General features: G+C 39.3%; 1 protein-coding gene across 4 annotated transcripts; it reads left to right on the top strand.

Annotated features, from left to right (window-relative positions):
- Positions 1 to 1146: 1146 nt before the first annotated feature.
- Positions 1147 to 20277, top strand: SPDL1 (spindle apparatus coiled-coil protein 1). Of its 4 annotated transcripts, XM_041718932.2 has the most exons (14): positions 1147 to 1228; positions 1549 to 1629; positions 2753 to 2800; positions 4476 to 4658; positions 6710 to 6886; positions 7186 to 7380; positions 7675 to 7824; positions 8452 to 8550; positions 9330 to 9440; positions 11848 to 11988; positions 13483 to 13592; positions 14144 to 14331; positions 15452 to 15791; positions 19454 to 20277. In XM_041718932.2, the coding sequence occupies exons 4-14, from the start codon at positions 4500 to 4502 to the stop codon at positions 19599 to 19601; spliced, it is 1818 nt and encodes a 605-aa protein (XP_041574866.2). In that variant the 5' UTR covers positions 1147 to 1228; positions 1549 to 1629; positions 2753 to 2800; positions 4476 to 4499; the 3' UTR covers positions 19602 to 20277. The 4 variants fall into 4 exon arrangements, with proteins under 4 accessions (XP_041574866.2, XP_030139762.3, XP_012431181.5 ...); XM_030283902.4 differs by lacking the exon at positions 19454 to 20277 and having other exon boundaries at positions 15452 to 16002; XM_012575727.5 differs by lacking the exon at positions 1147 to 1228 and having other exon boundaries at positions 1236 to 1629.
- Positions 20278 to 21105: the final 828 nt, after the last annotated feature.

Consider the following 21105-nt stretch of genomic DNA (forward strand, 5'->3'; position numbering starts at 1 on the left):
GGTATTTGGAGTGGTTAATCACACAGTGAATGCAGCAGAATCAGGATTAGAACAGGATTGTCTCATTTCCTGTCCCTATTTTAATCCACTTGGTATTCTTTCCTGTCTAGACCATTTTGCATTTAATTTTGAATCCCATTTCTATTGATAAAAGCTAGACTCCAATTTTGATAGGAAAGTAGAAGTAGCATCATTTTTGATAGTAGTAGTGTTTTATTGGCTCCCTCTGTCACATTTTAGACTGCTTAATTTCCAAGTCCCTTTTTTTCTTAGGACATCTATTTTTGTTTCAGTTGCTCCAAATAGGATTGTTATCCTTGCATCCATGTTATCCTTGCATCCACTTACAGTCTGTTGCTTGAATTTAACCTTGCATTATTTGATGTTTCACTAAAGGGAGAATCTGCCATCACATGTTTATGTGCAGTGGCTTTTGTTAGGGATGTCACATCAAGTAGAACAGTAAGTACAAAAATATATTAATCTTGCAGAACAGATCAAAAGTTTAATAACTGCTTAAAAGGTACAAATTACTAAGGTTTTCTTTTGTGGAAAAAAAAATGTTAGAAAGTTATGCTCTATTAATTCTCTTAAGTAGTGTGTTAAATATAGTTTTAGGTTCCAACATAATGTTAAAATAGATACTATGTATGTGGGGGGGGAGTTTTTTTTCTAGGAATGAGATACTCACTTCGAGGAACACCTAAATCTTCCAAAGGAGAGGAATTTATGGCTCCTTAGAAGAAACTAATTTCTTCAACCCTTGTTCAGACTCGAAAACGCCATGGGGATTAAAGGAAACAGTTGACATACAACAGACAGAATTTCTTGTTTTAAATAGAATGTGTGCATAACCATAAAGGACATATGAATATGCAACAAGTGTGTTGGTTTAAGGGTGATTCCTTCGTTCACAAGACATACTTTTCGTAACTTAGTGTCCAAGAGCATCCAGACGTCCATAATTTGCATTTTATTGTCTTGTAATTGTCGTAACCCTAAACTTTATTACTCTAATTGTATTATTATTTTTATAACCACTTTATTGTTATTAAACGTTTAAAATTTTAAAAACCCCGTCCCGGCGGCAGCGCTGAGGGCTCCCCGCGAGCTCCATCCGCCCTCACGGGGCCCCTCATGGCCCGCCCCGCGCGGGAGGCGGGGCGGGGCCGATCTCGCGAGACTTGGGCGGCGCCCCGGAGCCCGGTTTGAACGGCCGCAACGGCGGGTGCGGGGAGCGGGCAGCGAGGGGGAGCGGGGCTGGCTCCGTGCGGGGCTGGCTCCGTGCGGGGCTTGCTCCGAGGGTTTCTGCTGTCCCCCCGCCGTTCTCTGCAGCGGGTGGGGCCGTTTGCTGCCCCACGGCCCGTTTGGGCCGTAGCGGGTGTGGGGTCAGAGCCGTTCGGCAGCGGGTCGGGCCCGGCAGGAGGGGACAGCGGGACATGGCGCTGGTGACACACAGCGCTGGCACAGCCTGCCGGGCTCTGTGCTGGCTGAGCGGTGAGGCTGTGCTGTGATATTTGTTGTTCTCTGTGGTACCGACCCTCCCAGGAGCCTGTTGGTGGAAGGTGATCAGCTCCGGAAATCTTTCAGCCTGAGCGTGCAGCGTGGTGGGTGCAGATACGGACTTGTGTAAGTAACTGGCTGGAATGGTCGTGGGAGTGCCTGGGCTGAGGGAGAAAAAGCACCCTGGTAATTGTGCTCCTAATGAGAAAAATGCACGCGTGCTTCTGACAGGATCAGAGCACAGGCAGCTGTTACTAGTGGCCCTGGGGAATAGGAGTTTAACCAGAAGAGCTGTGCTAGAGTGGGAGAAGAAAGTTGGCCTGCCAGGACACTGCCTTTTATCTCCTGCCCTGTTACTTTAATTAAGGAGACTTTGAATGGTTGAATAATCGAGGTGTGCAGCTCTCAGCATAGAATCGCCCATTAAATGTGTGAAAATATTTAGCCAAAAGTGAGTAACTCTTGTAACTCAGTAGAATAAATGAAGACTGAAGTCTGTTATTTCCTCCCTCCTGCCTACTCGCTTTGCTAGCCATTCAATTGATCTTAAAACGTTATTTTCAGAGCAATTTACTTAGCCTCATGTATAATATGAAATTGCTGGCAATTATTTCAGTGTACAGCTTCTTGAACAAAACTACTTGGACTTGTTTGGTTCATCCAGAACTGACGAGGAAAAATTGAGGCTGGCTGTGCTCCAAAAGGCATACTTGCTATTTTCCCTAATAGTCAGCAGGAATGTGTGAACAGGAAAGCTATTTCTCTTTTCCTCCATACTTCAACTGTAAAATTAAGAGAAAACCCATATTTTCTGTTGTCTAGTAAATAATTTATTAGCAGCTCAAATTTATTGTATGTGAAACTAGAAGGGAACTGCAAAAGAAATTGAAGAATTAAGAAAGAGTGGGACAAAAATCCCCTCAAAAAGCTCTTAAAAACTACAAGCGTACCAGAAGAAGATGACCCTGGCTGTAGCCTGTTTACTTGCCCCAGAGGCCAATTACAGAGCATCCATCCTTTGGCAGCATTGCCTGCTCTGACTGTTTCTAAACTGTCTGACAGCTGCCTAACTGAGATTTGAATAAGATTTGCATTTATGTGGGGGTTTAGCTTGTGATCTGCATGTTCATGAGGCAGCCAGCAGGGTTAAGCCTGTTTTGAAGAGGGACTGCTCTGAAGGGCTGTGCTGTGCTGGCAGCTCAGACTCATCCAGCCTAGACAACTGTTGCTTTTTTTTTTTCTTTTAAAGGTGGAGTGGAAGAATAAGGTCAAGAGATACTTCAGTGGGCTTCTGGAGGTGAGTTTAAACATGTTGTTCATTTAAGTTAGTAATAGGAGCTGCCAAATGACTGTGTTGCTTCTATACTCTTGTCTGATCAGAAAATAAAGCTATTTATCAAGTTCTGTTTATGTAAGTGAACAATGATTCATTTATCCTCTTTACTAATGGAAATGCATGCCAGTAATTGTTGCCTATGTTCTTGTATTGCTACACCTTGCCTTAAGCACTTAATTATTAATTTCTATGTGATGTCCCTGTATTAGTATAATATTGGTGATTCTCAGCTATTGGTATGCAAAATTCCTGTGTTTCACTGGCTTATTTCAGTATAAGTACAAAACTAGTATTTCAGGCATTACAGTGATTAGAGGTGAAAACTGAGGTTTCAAAGCCTGGCTGGACAAAGTTTCTTTATATGTGTTAAACCTGGATAGCAACAAGTGAGGAGGAAATTCAAAAATCAGAATGTTATCATTGCTGTCTTGTGCCTTGGACAGGAATTGGCACAATATGAGTACAGTTACTTCTGCATGTTAATTAAATTATTTTCTAGTAGGAAAAGCTGGGTTAGAAAAAAAAAAGAAATGTAGGATGAATATGAAAACATTCATAAGAATGATGTATGTGCCAGTGAGAAATGGCAACAAATAAATTGCTTCTGTTAGAACAAAAAGCAAGAGTCAGGTCTTCAATACATTTATTACATTACTTACTCTGAAATTATGTAAAAGTTATGGGCCCTGATTTTGAAAAATCTATTGCAAAATTTTTTTGTGTTTTTTTCACTTGCTGTTATTTCCTACTTTCTTAGAAAACTCTTGGCATATGTTGTTCAGAAGCCCGAGTTACTTAGCATTTTCTGTCTTAGTAGGATCTTTTTGCAGCAGGCTGATTTAGCAGATTTGGGATCAAGCAGTCATACAAGCTTATGGTGTTAATTTGACTTGATTTTTATTTTTTTAAATATTTGCTTTGTTGGATTTACTTCTACTACCTTTTTTGCAAAATGCACCTTGACTTCCGTTATACTCTGCAGATAGAAAGGATGAAGGAGGTGATTGTTTACAAACAAGTAAACTAAGTTTTGAAAGACTCCATGAAGCACTTAAATAAATGCAAATCCCTGTGTTAAACTCTATATATTTTAACAGGGCTTCTATTTTTGACTCTTCCCTTTCTTGCCTTTTATCTGTTTCTCTATGCCACATAATGTTATTAGGAGTACACTGTCCTGCTAAGGCAGCTGCCTACGCCAGTCTTAAGTGTTATTTGTGTACACAAGAAATGCTGGACTTAGTGGGGCCTGGTTTATAATACAGGGAAAATAGTGTCAGCCAAGTGCACAGGAGTGTTTTTCTAAGGTTATTTAACTGTCTTGTACTTGGCAAGAGAGCTCTATCCTAAATTAACTCTGGCTGTGATGTATGAAGAAGCCAGGCTGGGTGCACAGGAGTGCTTTTGGTGCACATTAGACATAATCAAAAATAAGGCAGTAACCAAGTTTATGAAGAAATAACTGTTATTTTACTGTTCACAGATCTGCTTGTGAGCTTTTTTTTGTCTTGTATTAATGCAAAAATATATTGTTCTATACTGGTTAAGAAAAGAAATCCAGTAACTTCTTTCTGCTAACTACTCTTATCTGTAAAATATATTTATTGCAGTATATTTTTTAAATATTTTTTTGCAGCGTTGAATAGAAAAAGAAAGAAAAATGGAGGCAGAGACCATTTTAAGTCTTAAACAGCAACTCAAGGAAGCAGAGAACGAGCGAAGAAAGGCAGCACAATATGGTTTGCATTTACTGGAGTCCCACAATGAGGTTCAAAATCAGCTGGATCAAACACGCTGTGAATTGACTGAGAAAACTGAGGTGACGACTGCCTTTTCTTCTCAAAGCTCAAAACCAGAACTTAATTTTATTTTTACTGTTTTCTGAAAGGCACAGGTGTTTTACATGCCTTCTAGCATCTAGATTAATTTTAATAAACCTCTGAGTAGTTGTAGAGAGGGCTTTTTTCTCAGCTATAAGACATTGAGCATAATTGTATCTAACTAGGAGAGAGTTTCATAGCTAATTATGCATCAAGTGTTCAGTATCATGTAGGGCTAATTGACTTTAATGTAAATGAGTGCTAAATGCTAAAGTAAATTTGTTTCAGAGCATGTTTGTCCTCTGTTTAGCAAGCCATTTGTGTATGCTCTCCCAGGCAGCTTTATATCACTTAAAAGCTGTGCAAAGAATGTTACCAGCAAGACTGTGAAATTGATTTCTTCTCTAGTGAAGTTTTCACATTTTCCAAATACCCAGGGGTTCTGAACTTTTTAGCACATTTTTTTGAAGCTCAGAAAAAGGAGTGCTGAATTGTAGAGGTATTATTTAGCTGACCAGTTTTCTTTGTAGTAATTGTTCAAGAAAATTTCAGTTGGGCAAATCTCTTCCACTTTTCATAAAGGCTTTGGGGGTCATCTTTGTGTTCTGCCAGCTTGTGTTTCAGATAAATTATGCATCTTCATTTAGTCTCTTTCTGGCTGTGCATTTATCCCTTCTCCTGGGATAGAGCTGAAAGGTTTGATTTGTAGCAGCTGGAGGGCTGTAGCACCCTGCTGTTCTGAATGGACAGAATATTTTATTCTAGTCAGTTCACTATTAGTAAGTTTTGTGTGAGAGGCAGCTGAAGGCACAAGTTCCAAGGAAGCCAGGGCAGGATCATCCTTTCCTGCTGCCCAGCACAGAGGGCAGGTACTGAGCTGTCAGGCTGCTCCCTTAGGTTGTAATCCTGTGTGAGAGGCTGGAGCCACCTTCTGAGCCTGGCTGGTAACTTGGATTCCAGGGGTGGAGAGTAAGAATTGTGGGCCTTCATACAGTAGAATAACATTTTGTGTGGCAGCTGTTCTTACCCAAGAGATTCGTGGCTTTTGAATCTCTCTGGCTCTACTCTGTGCTGGTTGAGGCAAGTAATTCAAGGCAGTGCTGTGAGCACAAGTGTGGGTTCTACCAGCAGGCACAAAAGCCTCTCAAAGCTCTGTGTGCTCTTCTGCACCAGTGTGCAGACAGGTTCTTGCTGGGATTTTGTTGTTCTTGGCTCTGGCCAAGCAGTGCACTCCCACACCTGTCCTATGGCCAGTCTTTATCTTTGTGTTAAAACTCCTGCCCTAGGTGTTTGAGAGCTAAGCCTGTCCTTGATAAGCTTGTATCTAGGCCACAGAGGTCACTTTGATACCTGACAGCTTTTCAGTTTTTTATTGAGTTCTGTTTTGTGTCTCAAGAGTTAGGTTATTTTGAAACGGGAAAAAAAAATCCACATGTTTAGATTGATTTGGCTTCCTTATTAATTTTCTTGCTTTCAAGATTCTCTTTTTATTTTCTTTAATTGCTGGCTGAATGGAGGAGTAAAATGAAGCCACCCTTTGTAATTAGCAAACATGCAATCAAGTAGAGATAGAAGCTGTTTAAAAAATTACTCTTCAGTTTGGAAGAGTTGATGGGGATTTATTATGAAACAGACAATTTAGCTGTCTTAAAAAAACTATTAAACTCAGCTGTTCTGCTTGATGGACTGTAGTAATTTTTAACATAATTGGGTTCTGTAGCGATAGAAAGGACTTAAACTCTGGCTAAATTTATGACACTTGCAGAAAAGATACCCACACCTTTCATGTTGGGTGCAAAGGAATACAGAGTTTCCATGAAGAAGAGACTATTTCACAATCAAATTATAAACACAACATTTAATAATAACATTTTAGAGCAGTTATTTTTATTTTTTTTAAAACACAGATATTGCAACTCTCTAATTGGCACTCCAAACAAAAGACTAAATGAGCTACAAGTATCTTGATTTTGAGCCTGTGCTTTTTCATAAATGCATAGGAAACAGTGTACAATTACATCTAGATTTATTAGTGTGTCATTTCTTTCAGAAATTTGAACAAGAGAAATACACACTTCAGAGAGAAATTGAACTCAAGAATCGAATGTTGGAAAGTTTGAATTTTGAATGTGATTCCCTTAAGCAGCAGCAAAATGTGCAGCTGGATAAGCAGAAAGAACAGCTTGACAGAGCCTATGGACAAGAAATCAGTAACCTTAAAAACAAGGTTTGATAACTAATCTGTAGCTAAAAGGTTGTTAATAACATTTTAGATACTATTTGCTTAACTTATAATTGCACTCGTAACTACCAAAAGAGATAATAAATAGTTACAATGTGTTGTAGCTTGTTTGCTTTTTAAAAAATCTGTTTAGTTACTTATGAATTACATGAATTTCAATGCTTATTTTTAAAAGATACTCTTGTGTTTCCAAGATATTTTCTGTAATTGGAGCAGTCAGAAGTATTGTGCTTTTCAAGAATTCACCATGAAATGATACTAGTTAGTTATGAACTGTTTTTAAGTTGGAGAACCTGAAAGCAGAACTGGATGAAACCCGACTCTCAGAGAAACAACTGAGACAAAAAGTGGAGCATCAGAAGGAAATAATTGCTGCCAAATCAGAAGAACTGCACATGATGTCTGAGCGTGTCCATGAGACCATGTCTTCAGAAATGCTCAACCTGCAGATAGAGCTCACTGAACTCCAGAGCCAGAAGGTGTGTGAATAGCACTGAGTTTGCAGTGTAGCCTAGTTGAAGATGAAATTCTGCCTGTTTGCTTGTTTCATTTTTAGGTGTGCTGTCTGCAGTGCCATGTTAGGATTGGCTTTTATTCAATGTGCACAGCAAAAAGTAACAGCTGTAATAGCTAGGCTTTAATAACCTCTCATCTTCAAGATAATATTTTGTATTAAAGCTAATTAATACCAACAAATGTCTTTGGCTTACTTAGGCCTGCTTGTCTTCCAATTGTTTTAAATATTTTTCATTTCATGCTTGTTTTTTGTTTAGGCCAACGATGAAGAAAAGCTGAGTGAGCTGCAGTGCAGTAAAGAGCAGTTAGAGCTTGTGAACAGTAACTTATGTAACCAGCTGGAGCGGCTGCAGGGGGAGAAGGAAGAGAGGGAAAAAGAAGTTGTCTTTTACTGCAATGCATTAGAGGTATTCTTTTAATTTTACTTCACAGTGGTAGATAAACCCCAAACTGCACAAGGTGTGTTGCCAGATTTTTGGTGAAGGAGGAGTTTTAGGAGTTGTGAGAGAGAGGGGGAAGAGAATGACTGTGGTTGGTCATGTCTGGTGTTGCCTGATGGTAAAAACTCTGTTGGCCTTGCTTTGTGGCAGCTGTGAAAGGAGAGCCTTTGTGTGGCACTCTTTTGCCTCTTGGGGACCTTCTCACAGGTCACTGGCAGAATTCTTTTTGTTTCAAGTTCCGGCTGAATGCCTCGGAGAGTCTTGAACTGGGAAGTAGAGCATTTGTCACTGATGAACACAGCTGGGAGAGTGATCTGAATATCATGAGTCCAATTGGCAAACATCAAAGCTTACCCTTAAAGGCTTTTAGTTGTGCTCTTGTCCTCAAGAACAAGTGGGATATTAAGTGTTTTAGTGAAATGAAATTAATTTGTCTCTTAGTTACTAGAACTGTATATACAGTGAAGGACTTCAGTACAATATAATCTCTGCTAAAGTATAGCAAATTAAAAAGAGTTAAAGCTATCTGATTAAATTTGTGTATGCAGTACATCAGATGCTTAAATGACCAATATCCTCTTTGCTTTAATCTAGAAAGCTCGTGAGGCTAATCAGGAGCTTCAGGTTCAGCTGGATCATGCAGTGCAGCAATCTTTGGACCCTACAAGTAAAGGCAATTCTCTCTTTGCTGAGGTACAACTATGCAACAGATGCCTGAGAAGTATTTTCAGTTTTCTTTCTTATATTGTACTGAAAATATGGGAGTATCTGCACGTGATCTGGCCAGCATGTATCTTTATTCCTCAAATATGACTTCAGTGTTGATCTGACATGTGGAAAAGCATTTCATGCTCTCTCTGAAGATAAGGAGTTAGTAAATTTAATGGAATCACTTCAAGTTATCTGACTGTCAAGTCAAAAGTTGTGACTGAGGGTTCATGATGGCTCTGTCTGCAGCTCTTGATTTTGTTTTCCACTGATAAATCCATCTTTAATGTAGAAGACAGCATGTGAAATATTAACAGTTGTTGATAAAAGCTGCCTTCTTGAAAATGTCTGGATGTTTGAGCTTTTTGGGAGGGTTTTGGAATTGGCTTTTGAGTAAGAGCTAAATGCATAGGGAGCATTATGTTTCATGTAGCATCCAGGGGATGGGTGAACTTGGGAAACAGTTCAGATTATTTTAAACTGTTCTGTTGCCAGTGGACAAAACTATTGTACAACAGCACTGAAGCATGTGAAATGTTACTTTATTTTGATATCAGAAGAACACAAGAAAAATCTGTTGCATTTCACTGGTTGGGCTTCTCTTCACTTCTATCAGAGAGCAAAGACAGTAGCCTGTATTTTCAAGTACTGTTGCTGGAAAAGCAGTGTTTGCAGATTGCTAGGCAGAATGTCCTTATCAAACTTATCCCAGTGACAGCAAGTGTTGTGATTTCACAGTAATAATTGTTCACAATGTTCTGTAGGTGGAGGACCGTAGGGCAGAAATGGAACGACAGCTGATCAGTGTGAAAGTAAAATATCAGTCCCTACAAAAACAGCATGCATTCAGTAGAGAACAATTGCAAAAAATGAAGGTAGGATGATTCCTGTAATACTCCAGGGTGTCCTTGGGGCTGATAAGGCCAGGGGATTTGTTATCTTTAAAATACGGTGAAGTAGCCTGGAGGGAGGGAAATGGGAGAAAAAACAAGTGAGATGGTGTTGTGCTATTTGACTCTTATGGTCCAACAGCATCCACCTTACAGTGAAGGCACCATGTTTGCTCACTTTGGCAATAGCTGTTTAATGGATAAAAGTAAAACACAACTCCTGTCAGTCAAACTAGCATTCAGTTTGTCTTGGTAATTGTTTTTCCTTTTCTTGTCTAATTCCTGTACTGCATGAATCAGGTATTTGTACATTAACTGTGGTTGTCAGGAATGAGCGTAAAGAAAAAGATAAGCTTTTACCTCCATCACATTGTAGGGGTTTGGGTTCTTCTACCTCTGTGTTGCTTTACTGTCTTTGTCCATATTTTTTTTTCTTGCTTTTCCCTGTTTTTGGTATAAGAATAAGTCATAACTTTCATAATTCTTTAAGTTAAACTCCACTGCTACAGGATGGGAGCCTGTTGGTTAATGTTGTTGAGGACTAGTTAGCAGAAGCTGATTTACAGGACAAAGTCAATGGGATGCTGCAGAGCTGCCAACTGTTTTCATGTTGGTCTCGTGATTTTTCCAGTGCTAAAGTGGATAGTTTCATTTTGATTAACTACTTGGACATACAGTTTGAGGAGAGTGCTTAAACATCCATGAGTTGCACTGAAGGTTTTTTTTACCTAGATTTTGTGGAGTAGGTTGAAAAGAGTTCAAACAATGGTCTTAAAGGAGAAGAAAAACCATACTGATACAGCAAAGATTTGAGTGAGGAAAGTCATTGGGTAGGATCAGTTCTTTTGGAAATATTCTCTGTGATATGGAGTAAGTCAGTTATACTGATTGAATGGTGTAAGAAACATACCTAATGCCAAAAGTACCAAAAATAGAGGCAAATTGGTATCCCTGTACTAGTACTTAATGCTTTTAGTTAGAATTCTTTCTAAATTTTTTCTGATAGTATTGGAGATGGGTAGTTTATTAGAAAAGCTGTTTTGCTTAAGCTGCTGTCTCAGATCCATGTTAGCGTCCTCTCTGTGTTGTGCTGCACTGAGATGCTGCCAGTTAAAGCTCAATCTGAGTTTAGCTGATATCTCCACTCAAAGCTGCTTACCCCACAGGAAAGGTAACTGCTGTTGCATCTTTAGTTGAAGAATCTCACTTTGTGGTAATTACTGGTTAATCCTGAGGATCTGACTCCTGAGCAGAATGTACACAGCACTCCTGGGAAAGCTTTTCCACCTCCAGTATATTTTTCCTAGTCCAGAGCATCCTTTCCAGTTTCTTTAAGTTCCTTGTTATGCAGATCAGCTGAAAGTTGCAATTCTGACAATTAACAAGAGGGCTTTTAAGAGGAAAGAGAAAAAGGTTGGGGTGTCTGTGCTTGGCAGCTGTGAGGATAGTTTTAGTCAGCCAGTGAGGTGGAGTTTACAATTTTGCCCCTTTTACATCCTGTGGAAGCTCTGAGGAGATGATTGAATTTTTCAATAGCTCTAATTTGTGCACAGAATCATCAATACCCTTTACCTGACATAAGAGATTCTACAGGGTAAATGCTCTTCTCACTTTCCCTCTAATCTAATTTTTCACTTGATCCTTTCCCTGTGATTTCTCCCAGTGTTACCTTATCCATACTGACTAGACTGATAAAAATGCCTCAGTTGTCACTAACACCTTATGAAGTCTTTAATTTATTCTGTTTCTTGTTTAAATGTCTCATGTATCACCTGTAACTGAATGTATTAAGACCCTTGTACTTCAATATTAATAACACCAACAGAAATATTGCTGTAAATGTCAGATTTTTATAACTGCTACTTTATAATGACAGGGGGTGTTCTTTTGCCTGAAAGGATGTATTCCATTGGAGAAGCAGAAAAAGCTGAAATTCTTGGGTTGATATTGCAGAAGGCAAACATGGTGGTGTTACATTTGAAAACAGAACTTCAAAAATGAGGGGTTAAGCTTGTGGAATTTCCTAAGTGAGTTCTCAAGGTGCAAATCAGCCTGGACTGAGACTGGCTTTTGTCTGGCTTGGTGCTGATGGTCTGGATGTGTAATGTTGTGTGTGTCCTTGGCAGGGTGTTTATGTGCTCCTCAGCCAGTACAGAGATGAGGGGGACACCTCAGGACTGCACTGCTCACTGAGATCTCAGCTGTCCTCATGCCTTGGTGGTGATAATTGCTGGGATTATGTCACAAAGGCTGAGTTCAAGCATCCAGTGCTCTTCTATATTCAGGTTTAAAATGACAAGGCTTGAGTGCCCAAACAGTTTTGTGTAAAAGGCTGGGATTTTCAGTCATTAATCCCAGTACTTGTTGTAAATAGGTTTTTCCTCTTTTCCAGCTGCAAATGGCTACACTGCTGCAGCTGAAAGGCTCCCAGGCAGAATTTGATCAGCTGGAACGTTTACAGTCCATGTTAGAGCAAAAGAATGGTGAAATAGAAGATCTTCTTATGAAAGTGAGGCAGCTAGAAAAATTTAAGGTATGTGGTTTTTAATTAAGTAGAAAATTGTAATTGGAAGCTAAAACATAAAAACTATGTGAAGTCCATGCTGGGGTTTGAAAAGGGATTGAAAAGCTGACTCATATCTTTTTGACCTGAATTGTATTTTCCAGCTGGAGAATATTACACTCCTCAAGTGCAGAGAAGCAGAAAATTATACCTTACCCAACACCTGGGTTAAAGAAACAATTTTGTGTCCTGTATGAAGCACCTTCATATGGTTTATAGTTACTTCTAGCATTTAAATTCAGTTACTTGGTCAAAACTCACTGAGCTGTGGCATCCAATTTTTCTCTGGGAAGGTGTAGTCATTTGGCACTTTTACTGTGTGTGCTTAGGCTTTAGCCTTTGGTGTCTCAGCTCTATTGAATCTCCTGGATATTTATTTTCTTGATGTGTCTTAACTTTGCAGCTAAATCATGCTCTTTTCTAGCAAAACTGATTGCTTAATTTTCCTTGTAAAGCAGTTTTTTCAGTCCTCTTATGCACCTTGAAAACATCTTGTCAGTATTTTGAAAAGTGAGAAACACATGAGGATTTTTATATACATCAGTGTAATACTGCTGATGTTTGTGTGTTTCCAGAATGAAAAACTGGAGCCTTTCTTAATTCTTGCATGTTTCTAGACTTGTTTGGCCCTTTCTTATCAGAGCTTTGGAATGCAAACTGGGGTGTATTTACTTGTGTGGTAGGACTCTGCTTTCCAGGATAGCCTCTTGTATTCTGTATTTAACCCAATAACCTGGTGAAGCCAGGCTTAACCCATTTTAGTAATAATTGAGGCAGTGTGATTGTTTTACCAGTTTTGTCATGTTTAAGCTTGATCTGTACATAATTTGTCTCTAGACCATAAATGAGTAGTGTTGGGAAATTGAATGATTGGTTCCAATAACCACCAAAAGTGTCTACAGGCAGTGACTGACAGAAGCCTGGGAGGTCTCTGGGGCAGGATTAAATTTGGGTACTGCTTGTTCAAGAAAAAAAAACCCAAATAAAAACCCCAGAGTCACATGATGCTGCATTTATAACATCTTTACTATGAACCAACTTCCCCATCTGAAATATGTAATTCATTTTGAGATTTTGACTGTTGATTAGAATGGCTGGTATTCCTCTGGGGTCCAGCTGCTGAAGCCTAGAAATAAATGCTGAGAAAAATTCCCTGTGCCTTAACTAAATACTCTGTGTTTTCAAGTAAAAAGCAAGTGTTCTGCAGTGCTGCTTGCAAACCTTCTGGAGTTAACTCTTTTTTCCTTTTTTCAGTGGATGAGAGAGAGAGCTGTCAATATTAGTGCTATTTGACATTTGTAACAAATGAGAACGTACTCAGAAGCAGCTGAGTTTTATCTTGTCTTTAAATCCCTCTATGATGAGGTTTCACCATCACAATGCATAGAAAATTTCTCCTAAGAGCTAAGCTAATGTGCTTCTGAAAGGTCACTGCTTGACAAGCTGACACCTGTTCTTTATCAGAGTTTATATGAGAATATGGAGGAGTCCAGACCTGCTAATGGTGCGAAAGGAAGCGATTCTGAAAATGGGTACTATGCAGATTTACTGCAAATTAAACTTGACAACTCAAAGTAAGTGCTTCCAGCCTGAAGCCCTGGTTGTGCCAGGGTTATCTTCTAGGTACTTGTTTTTATCCTCCCTTTTTTATTACTGTTTGTATGCACTGACTGCATGTGCAGATGGGTTTTGTCCCTGTTGTATTTTCTAATGCTGTGGAACCAACCTGACTTCATTATAGGACTGAGAGTTTGTTTTTTTTGTAGTTTCATTTTTATTTTAAAAGATAACAGGAGAAATACTGTTTAGGATTATTGGTTTATTCCAGAAATGTTGTTAATACTCCTAATACAGGGAAATTGAGATCTTGAATCAATTCTAAGTTAATATGTAAGAAATCTCTATGAAAAGTCTTAGTCTTTAGGCTGTGTATGTTTATTTCTCTTATAAAAAGTAAGATAATGACACTTAAAATGTTTCATAGGACAAAAAAGCTTGATTTTTCCTACTAATGTATAAATACCAGTTTAAGGTGAAGTTGAGTGCTCAGTTGTTGCTTTACTAAAAGAGAAAAAGCCAAACAAATTCAAGTGTGACTGATTTTATAATTTTCCTCACATCCCAGCAAGGAAACTGAAGCACTGAAAAATGAGCTATCCCTGCAGAGAATGAAAGCTCTGTATGAGAGCCAAAGGGTCCTGGAATTTGAAAGGAAGCTCTTCACAAATGAGAGGCATTTGCAAGCTTGTCAGAGTGAGAATATGAACCTGCGGGTTATGCTGGATGAGCTGAAAATGAAATATGAACCTGAAGGTAAATACTTCTTTTCTATCTGGGAAAATATAATTTTTTCTTTAGAAATGGAATGACATTAAACATGAAGACATTGGTTTAGTTCCAGAATTTAATACTTAAATAGCTGATTTTCTGAAATAACCTGATCCAAAATCTGCTGAGCTGAAGTAGAAAAGCCCTGCCTTGCTCAACACACTTGAATATGTGAACACTGACTGGAGGAGACTAAGGAATGCATTTTGACAGTTAAAAATGGCAGTGTTCAGGGACTTTATAGAGCACAGGTAGATAACCAGGCTCAAGTGAGTGGGATCAAATCTCAGGTGTTTCCCATAATAGCAGCAATGTGTTTGGTGATGAGAAGTCTTGGCTCTCCAGGTGTAGGCAGCTGATGGGAGCTTTGGAATAAGGTGCAAAGCATTTACAGGAAAACAGTTTAGTAGCTCAAGTTAATATGGATTAAATTTTGGCTAGAGAGACCCACCTGACAAACAGCTGATACCTGAGTATGGACAAAGCAAGGGAGCTGTGGAGGAAGAGGATTCTATTTAAACTGAGAGCAAGTTTATATGAGATACTAGCATGAAACTTCCCTGTAAGGGTGGTGAGGCCCTGGCCCAGAGCAGCTGTGGCTGCCCCGTCCCTGGAGGTGTCCAAGGCCAGGTTGGATGGGGCTTGGAGCACCCTAGTCTAGTGGAAGGCATCCCTGCCCATGGCAGGGGGTGGAATGAGATGTGCTTTCATGTCCCTTCCAACCCAAACAATTCTGGGATTCCATGGACGAATCAGATAGGGAAGTTGTTTCTGTCCACACCCAAAGGATTTAACTTTAAAATGTTACTTGTGGAAGCTTATCTCAGCAGCCTGCAGTTCAGAGCATTTAATTTAAAGCCTTAGTGAAAAGACAGTGGATTAGAAGAAAGATATTTGTCTCTTTCAAATATCAGCTAACTTCTGTTGGGATGGTCAGATTATATGAAGAAACATTATTTAAGGGTTAAGTTATAAATTGTCTATTAAGAATTATTCCAAGCTCTTTAGTCATGTGAAATATTCTTACTTTTATTATTAACATGTTAGGGGACAAGTAATCTCCAGCTTTTTTTGTACAAAAAGTATATTCCATTTTTTCCTTCAGAATTACTTAAAGGTTCTAAAATTAAAAAGAAGAGGGAGAGAATTCCAGCGAATGCGACGTGTGAATACTTTGACAGCAAAAATACTCCAGTGAAAGAAACTGCTCTCACTCAATTGCCAAGTAAGGAAGGGAAAAAGATGACTGCCAAGAACCTTGAGCAAAGTGATGCTTCTCCAAAAGGACAGCCTATCCAACCATCCCCACTACATACAGCTCTCCAGGCAATACGGAACATTGTTGAACCTGAAAGAAAAAGAGTTAAAATTCAAGATGAGAATCACGTCACCTTTACTTTGAATAGCATAAGTGGAAACAATTCCTCGGCTCCAGCTGTCCCCAGGTCAGTGTCAGCTTCTGTCTCTGCTCCAGGCAGTCAGCACAGACCTGCATCTCTTTTCTTTCGCTGCATGAACTGTGCTCTCCACTGCTTTATCTATTTCCTCAGTCTTGCATGCAGTGTCATTCCTCAGCTCCGGCCGCCCACACTCAACCTCTCGCTACCTTTTAGAAGGACTCAAACACTGACTAATAAAAAAGACTCTTGAAACAGTCTCTGAAATAACTTTCCCATTGCTTGAAGACATTTAAGGTGTGCAGGTAGCATGACAGCTCACTTGGTTTGCTCCAGCATCAGAAACTTTGTGTTCTTGGTACCCTCAAAACTGCCACACGGCTGCGTTGCAAATCAAGGTAATAAAGGCAGCTGGAATCACGCTCCAGTTTCATGCCCAATTTCAGCCCCCAGCCACTTGCAGATTTAGCTAAAAGCCTAAAAATTATTCAAGTAATTCTTCACCTGAATTGTGTTAACTTTCATTGTATAAGATAATAGAGAATTAATTAGCTGTCTGTGTTCTCAGACAAGTGAAATGCATGGTCTGGATGCACAATAGCTGGAAACACAACTGCCAAATTAAGATGAAATTTTTTCCCTGAACTGAGAATTGAAGTTACCTTTTGCTAGATGATAAAGTAACTGAGAACAGTCATTATGTCCAGCTTTTCCATCCTGGTAAAAACAATGCTGACTTTGATTTTCTACTTTTTCAACTATTGCCTTTTGTATTCTCTTTATACTCTTTGTAAACACATATTCGAGTGTTTAGGGGTAGAAACAAGTCTAGGCTGCTCCAGAGGTTTAGGGCTTGCAACTTGCTAATAGCTGCTGGAAGAAATAGCCAAAGTTAATGGCTGTCAGGGTAATTGGGTTGATACTTTGGCTCTTAGATCAATTCCTTAAGAGTGCATGGATGTAATAAACAGATTTAAAGTAGCCAAATACTGCAGTCTTCTTAAACTGTGGAGAGAATATGGCAGAAACAGCAGTTTTAGCAGCTGTGTTAAAATGTGGGATTGTTAGTGAGGAGGGAAGATCAGGAAGGTCAGATGTGGATGAAAGTGGAGAGGAAAGATTGGAATAATTTAGTGATGGTGTTGGGTTTTGATAATGTCCTCTACACATAAAGGAACAGGCAGAATGTAACCTGATATGAAATGTTTAACTTCTTTATATTGCTTTGGGAAAAGAAGATATAATGTCTGCTTACGGGAAACTGTTGGAAATAGTTTATGGGAACTGAAGCGGGAAACCTACTGGAGAGGGGGTGAGGAGTGGAAATTATTTATGGAGTTGATGCTGGAAAGCAAAGAGAGTAGGAAAAGTGGAAGAGGAAGATGAAACCATAGTTCAGAGGGAGGCTTCTAATCTTGTACCCATTGCTGTTGGTTCAAATAAGGAACAAAAGATTAAAAATATTTGAAAAATAAAAACCACAAACACCATTAAGCTCCACAAACCTCCATATAAACTGTTAAGCTTTTTTTGGTGATACTATGAGTCTATAAAAGGCAAATCCAGGTAGAAAATTCTTTGTTTCTGATTGTGTTAATGAGCTACTAAAACCCCAGGTCATGATACTAAGCTAACATTAAAGATTTACTTACCCCTCTTCTGCTATGATGTGCTATAAAATAGGAAGTCATGTTAAAGTCCGAACCTTTGACAAGCTGAATTTCTAAACACTGAAAGAATCTCTGGACTGTTCTGTGATGGATGTGGCTGAACCTTGGGCATGGAAAATACTGGCAAATTGATCAGGAGTGGGGACCTGGAAAGGACAAGTTTGTGGGAGGAAAAAATAAGGGTGGATAGTTGTCAGTGTTTCACCTTGTGCTAACTAAAATGTGATGCTGCAGCTGAAAAGGCTGTTGTGGTCTCTGGGGATTGGTTTTGTGCCAGGAATAGTTTTTGTGCAGTAATTAGTGGAGCTCTGACATCGGCCCAGGAACTGTGGGAGAACAGAACCATTTTAGCTGTGAAAGGGCTGCAAACTTTGTTTCTAGAGAGTGGGGTTTGAATTTGTCATCTCAGCCCAGGAGGTGATGAGGAAGTGGTCAGAAGAGATCTGAGTGTGCTTGTGGAGGTGACAAACTCCCTTGTGTGAAGAGACTTCCTTGATGAGGAGATTTAAGCAGGTACAGCTGGATAATCTCAGCCAACACCTCTGTGTGCAGGGCACCTCTGTGTCCTTCCAGGGGGCTACAGCCAGCACTGCAGTAGCTCGTTAGGTGGTGGCACTGATCAGGTTATGAGTGTTGAGACTACAGATTCAAATATTCAGGTGGTGATTATTATTTCTCAATGGTTACTGACAATGCAAAGGTTATCTGCAGTGATATCTTTTGTTTGGCCAACTAAGTGGTCAAGAGAAATAAACATTTCTCTGTTGAAATGCTTTTCTTCCCCGAATAATTCCTTCTAGCTGTAACTACATAAGGATTTGGCCAACTCAAAGTGAAGGTGACCATGGACTGCAGAGTTACAGGGTTTAATGCAAAGCACATGGTGGAGCAAACCCTGGTCTAGCAGAGGTGCACAGCACAGCCTGGTTTTCTTCAGCCAGTTGAGACAGTGCTTATAGGGAATAACATGCACAAGGCCTGCAATGCATCATACTTGGACAGCAGTCTGAATCTGTAGCTGAATTTCCCCAAATTTGTTGTTACAGCTCCTTTCATAGTCCTCCAGTTCAGCTGTGCCTTTCTGTATTGCAAATAAGTCTCTGTGTAGCAGCTATTTGTGTTGGGAAGAACATCACCGAAAGCAGCTGTGCATGGTGTGGGTGGCTCACTGGGGGCTCCTGAGACCACTAAAAATCCAAAAGATCACCAGAGAATTGCTTTAATATGTGTGCTGATAAACGAGTGTAGAGTTTGGGTTGTTATATAAAGTGATGTTTAATTTTTCGTAACTCTTTCTTTGTGAAAATAATCATGTGTAACAGTCAATGGACTGTGGGTAATTTGGTTGGGTAAAATATCACTATTCATCAATTGTTCTAATAGCATGTTTGCATATTCATTAAATTAAAAACAAGATTTAGGCATCTGAGCACAATCTGATGTTTTAATTTCAGAATTTTCTTTTTAACAGCAATGAGACAGTTTTATCCCCATTCCCATTCATAGCAGAATTAAAACTTGTCAGTAGCCAAATGATATTGTTTAAAGCCTGAAAATAAATCTTCCCCCAGCTGAAGCTATTCAAGCACTAAGCTGAAGGCCATAGTAATGTAGAACGAGGTTGAAGGGAGCATATTTTAAGGGTAGGTTTTTGGTGGTGTAGAAGCAAGAAGCTTCATTTCATCCCATTTGTGTGATGTTGCTCAGACTTTTCACCTGGAGTTGTGCTTTTGGGGACTGGATCTCCTTTCTGTGCATGACTGTCACTGGTATTTCTGAAGGCTGATCTCGGCCACTTCACATACTCAATAACCTTCCTTACCAAACATTTCAGCAGCTGAGGTGTGGGAGGAGGCTTTAAAGTGATGGAATGTGATTAGGACTGATACGAAAATGCTTTGGTTTAGTCTCATTTTCTTCTTAAACTGTGCTTGCTCTGTCTCTGTATATGGATGGTCTTGTTGATTTTGCCTAAATTCTTATTTTAGTCCTGGTTTATATTAACTAAATATATATTTAGAATGGTTGCTTTGCCTATAGGTTAACAGCTGAATCCAGATTTGAAACTACAGAAGAGGATAAGAGAGAAACAAAAATCTCAACAGGGAAGAAAACACAGAAGAAAAAACATTCCACATTGTATGTATCTTCTAAGGCAAGTTCTGAAACTCAGTGTGCTCAGCAGTAAGTCACTTCTGCAGGGAACCTGGACAGTTTGGGGTCCTGCTGCAGCAGGAGCTGCTGAGTGAACTCCGTCTCACATCAGGTTGCTCACTTGAATATTGATCTGCCTGCTGTTGTGAAGGGTGTGATTGCCTGGCAGAACTGCACTTTTGATGCTTCCCTGAGGGCACCTCTCCTGTTCCCTGCACTTGACCTGAGGCGTGGCCTGTTCTCCACTCTTGGCAAATCCTCTGAACTCATTCATTGCTCTTTATTTGAAGCACAGGGCTGTTGTGGAGGAGAAGTTCTGGCTAACAGAGGTTTTATTACATGGTAAGACAGACTAGACAGGGCTGATGGAGAACTCAAGTAAGTGATGTGCTCCTAAATTTCTTCCAGTTTACAGATTCAGAATTCTTAATATTTTTCCTCCTAAAGTGTTAATTTTCAACTTTCAGGCTGGCATGTTTGCAAAAGTGCATGTGAATCACTCCATGTGTTTTGTTGGTCAGTGTTTGAAATTCTTTGGATTCTTGTATTTGTACTATTAATTAAAATAAAGGTTTATTTCTTTCTTTAGAAAATGTAGTCTGTATTGTATTTGAAAAGACACATGTATCAATTTTTTAAATAAAGGTGATGTCTTTTGTAGAACATCTTGTAAAAAAAAAAACCTCTCAATAAATGTTAAGAAAGTATAATGCAGGTGCTGTGTGTCCTGTTTTTAGGAGACAATTCTGTAACTCCCTGAAGTTCGTGCAGAAAAATTTTGAGGAGACCGTTTCTGCTAGGTATTTGTATAGAAGTTGGATTACTCCATTTGAGTCATGATAATACAGTTTGAGCTCCCTCTGGTGAATGGATTAGCCAGTTTCTAAGTAAAAGACTCAGTAATTAAGGTGAAAGTTCTTTAAGACTTTTTTAAAAATCCATCATGGAAAAGAATACATTGGGGAGCAATCTTGCAACCCCCCGGTTTGTTTACAGTTCTGCCAGGTCTGAAGTGGTGCCTGGGATTTTGTTAATTCTGGTGACTTTAGCTCACCAGTCACTTACCTCAAAAAAAACTGAATTCTGATCACAGCAAAAGTGACTAAAAAGGTGGGAATGTCACCATAAATGACCACATCTTCTCCCTTTCCAGGGAGCTCCATCTCATTATCGGAGCATTTCTGCACAGTTCTGCTTAGGCACAGCTCAGTGGCTGCTACTTCTGTTGGACAAAATAATCAGAAATTTATGTGTCACAGAATCAGATTTTGTCACTTCACTGATGTAATGTGTATGTAGCTGAGTTTTTCAGTCTGTTGTTAATGAAGCTACATAAACTGAGAATATATTATTGTTAACTTTTACTAAGGTTTTACTGACAGCAAATGTATAGCCATGAAATAGTTCTTGCTCTTCTTGACTTTGTCATGTGAACTTAAATTGTTATGTTAAAGAAATCCTTTTTTTTATGCTACAAAATGTTAGAAACAAATCCTTTATTATGAAAATGATGAAAGTTACATTTGTTTACTGTCACT

The sequence above is a fragment of the Taeniopygia guttata genome, chromosome 13 (assembly GCF_048771995.1).
Source record: "Taeniopygia guttata chromosome 13, bTaeGut7.mat, whole genome shotgun sequence".
Classification (NCBI taxonomy): Eukaryota; Metazoa; Chordata; class Aves; order Passeriformes; family Estrildidae; genus Taeniopygia; species Taeniopygia guttata.

What these genes read in the sequence shown, in the direction of transcription:
- SPDL1 (XM_030283902.4), top strand. Translation starts at nt 4,500, where the DNA reads ATGGAGGCAGAGACCATTTTAAGTCTTAAACAGCAACTCAAGGAAGCA. An exon ending in AACAATTGCAAAAAATGAAG is followed by an intron (nt 9,441 to 11,847) that starts GTAGGATGATTC and finishes CCTCTTTTCCAG; the next exon opens with CTGCAAATGGCTACACTGCT. An exon ending in GGCAGCTAGAAAAATTTAAG is followed by an intron (nt 11,989 to 13,482) that starts GTATGTGGTTTT and finishes GTTCTTTATCAG; the next exon opens with AGTTTATATGAGAATATGGA.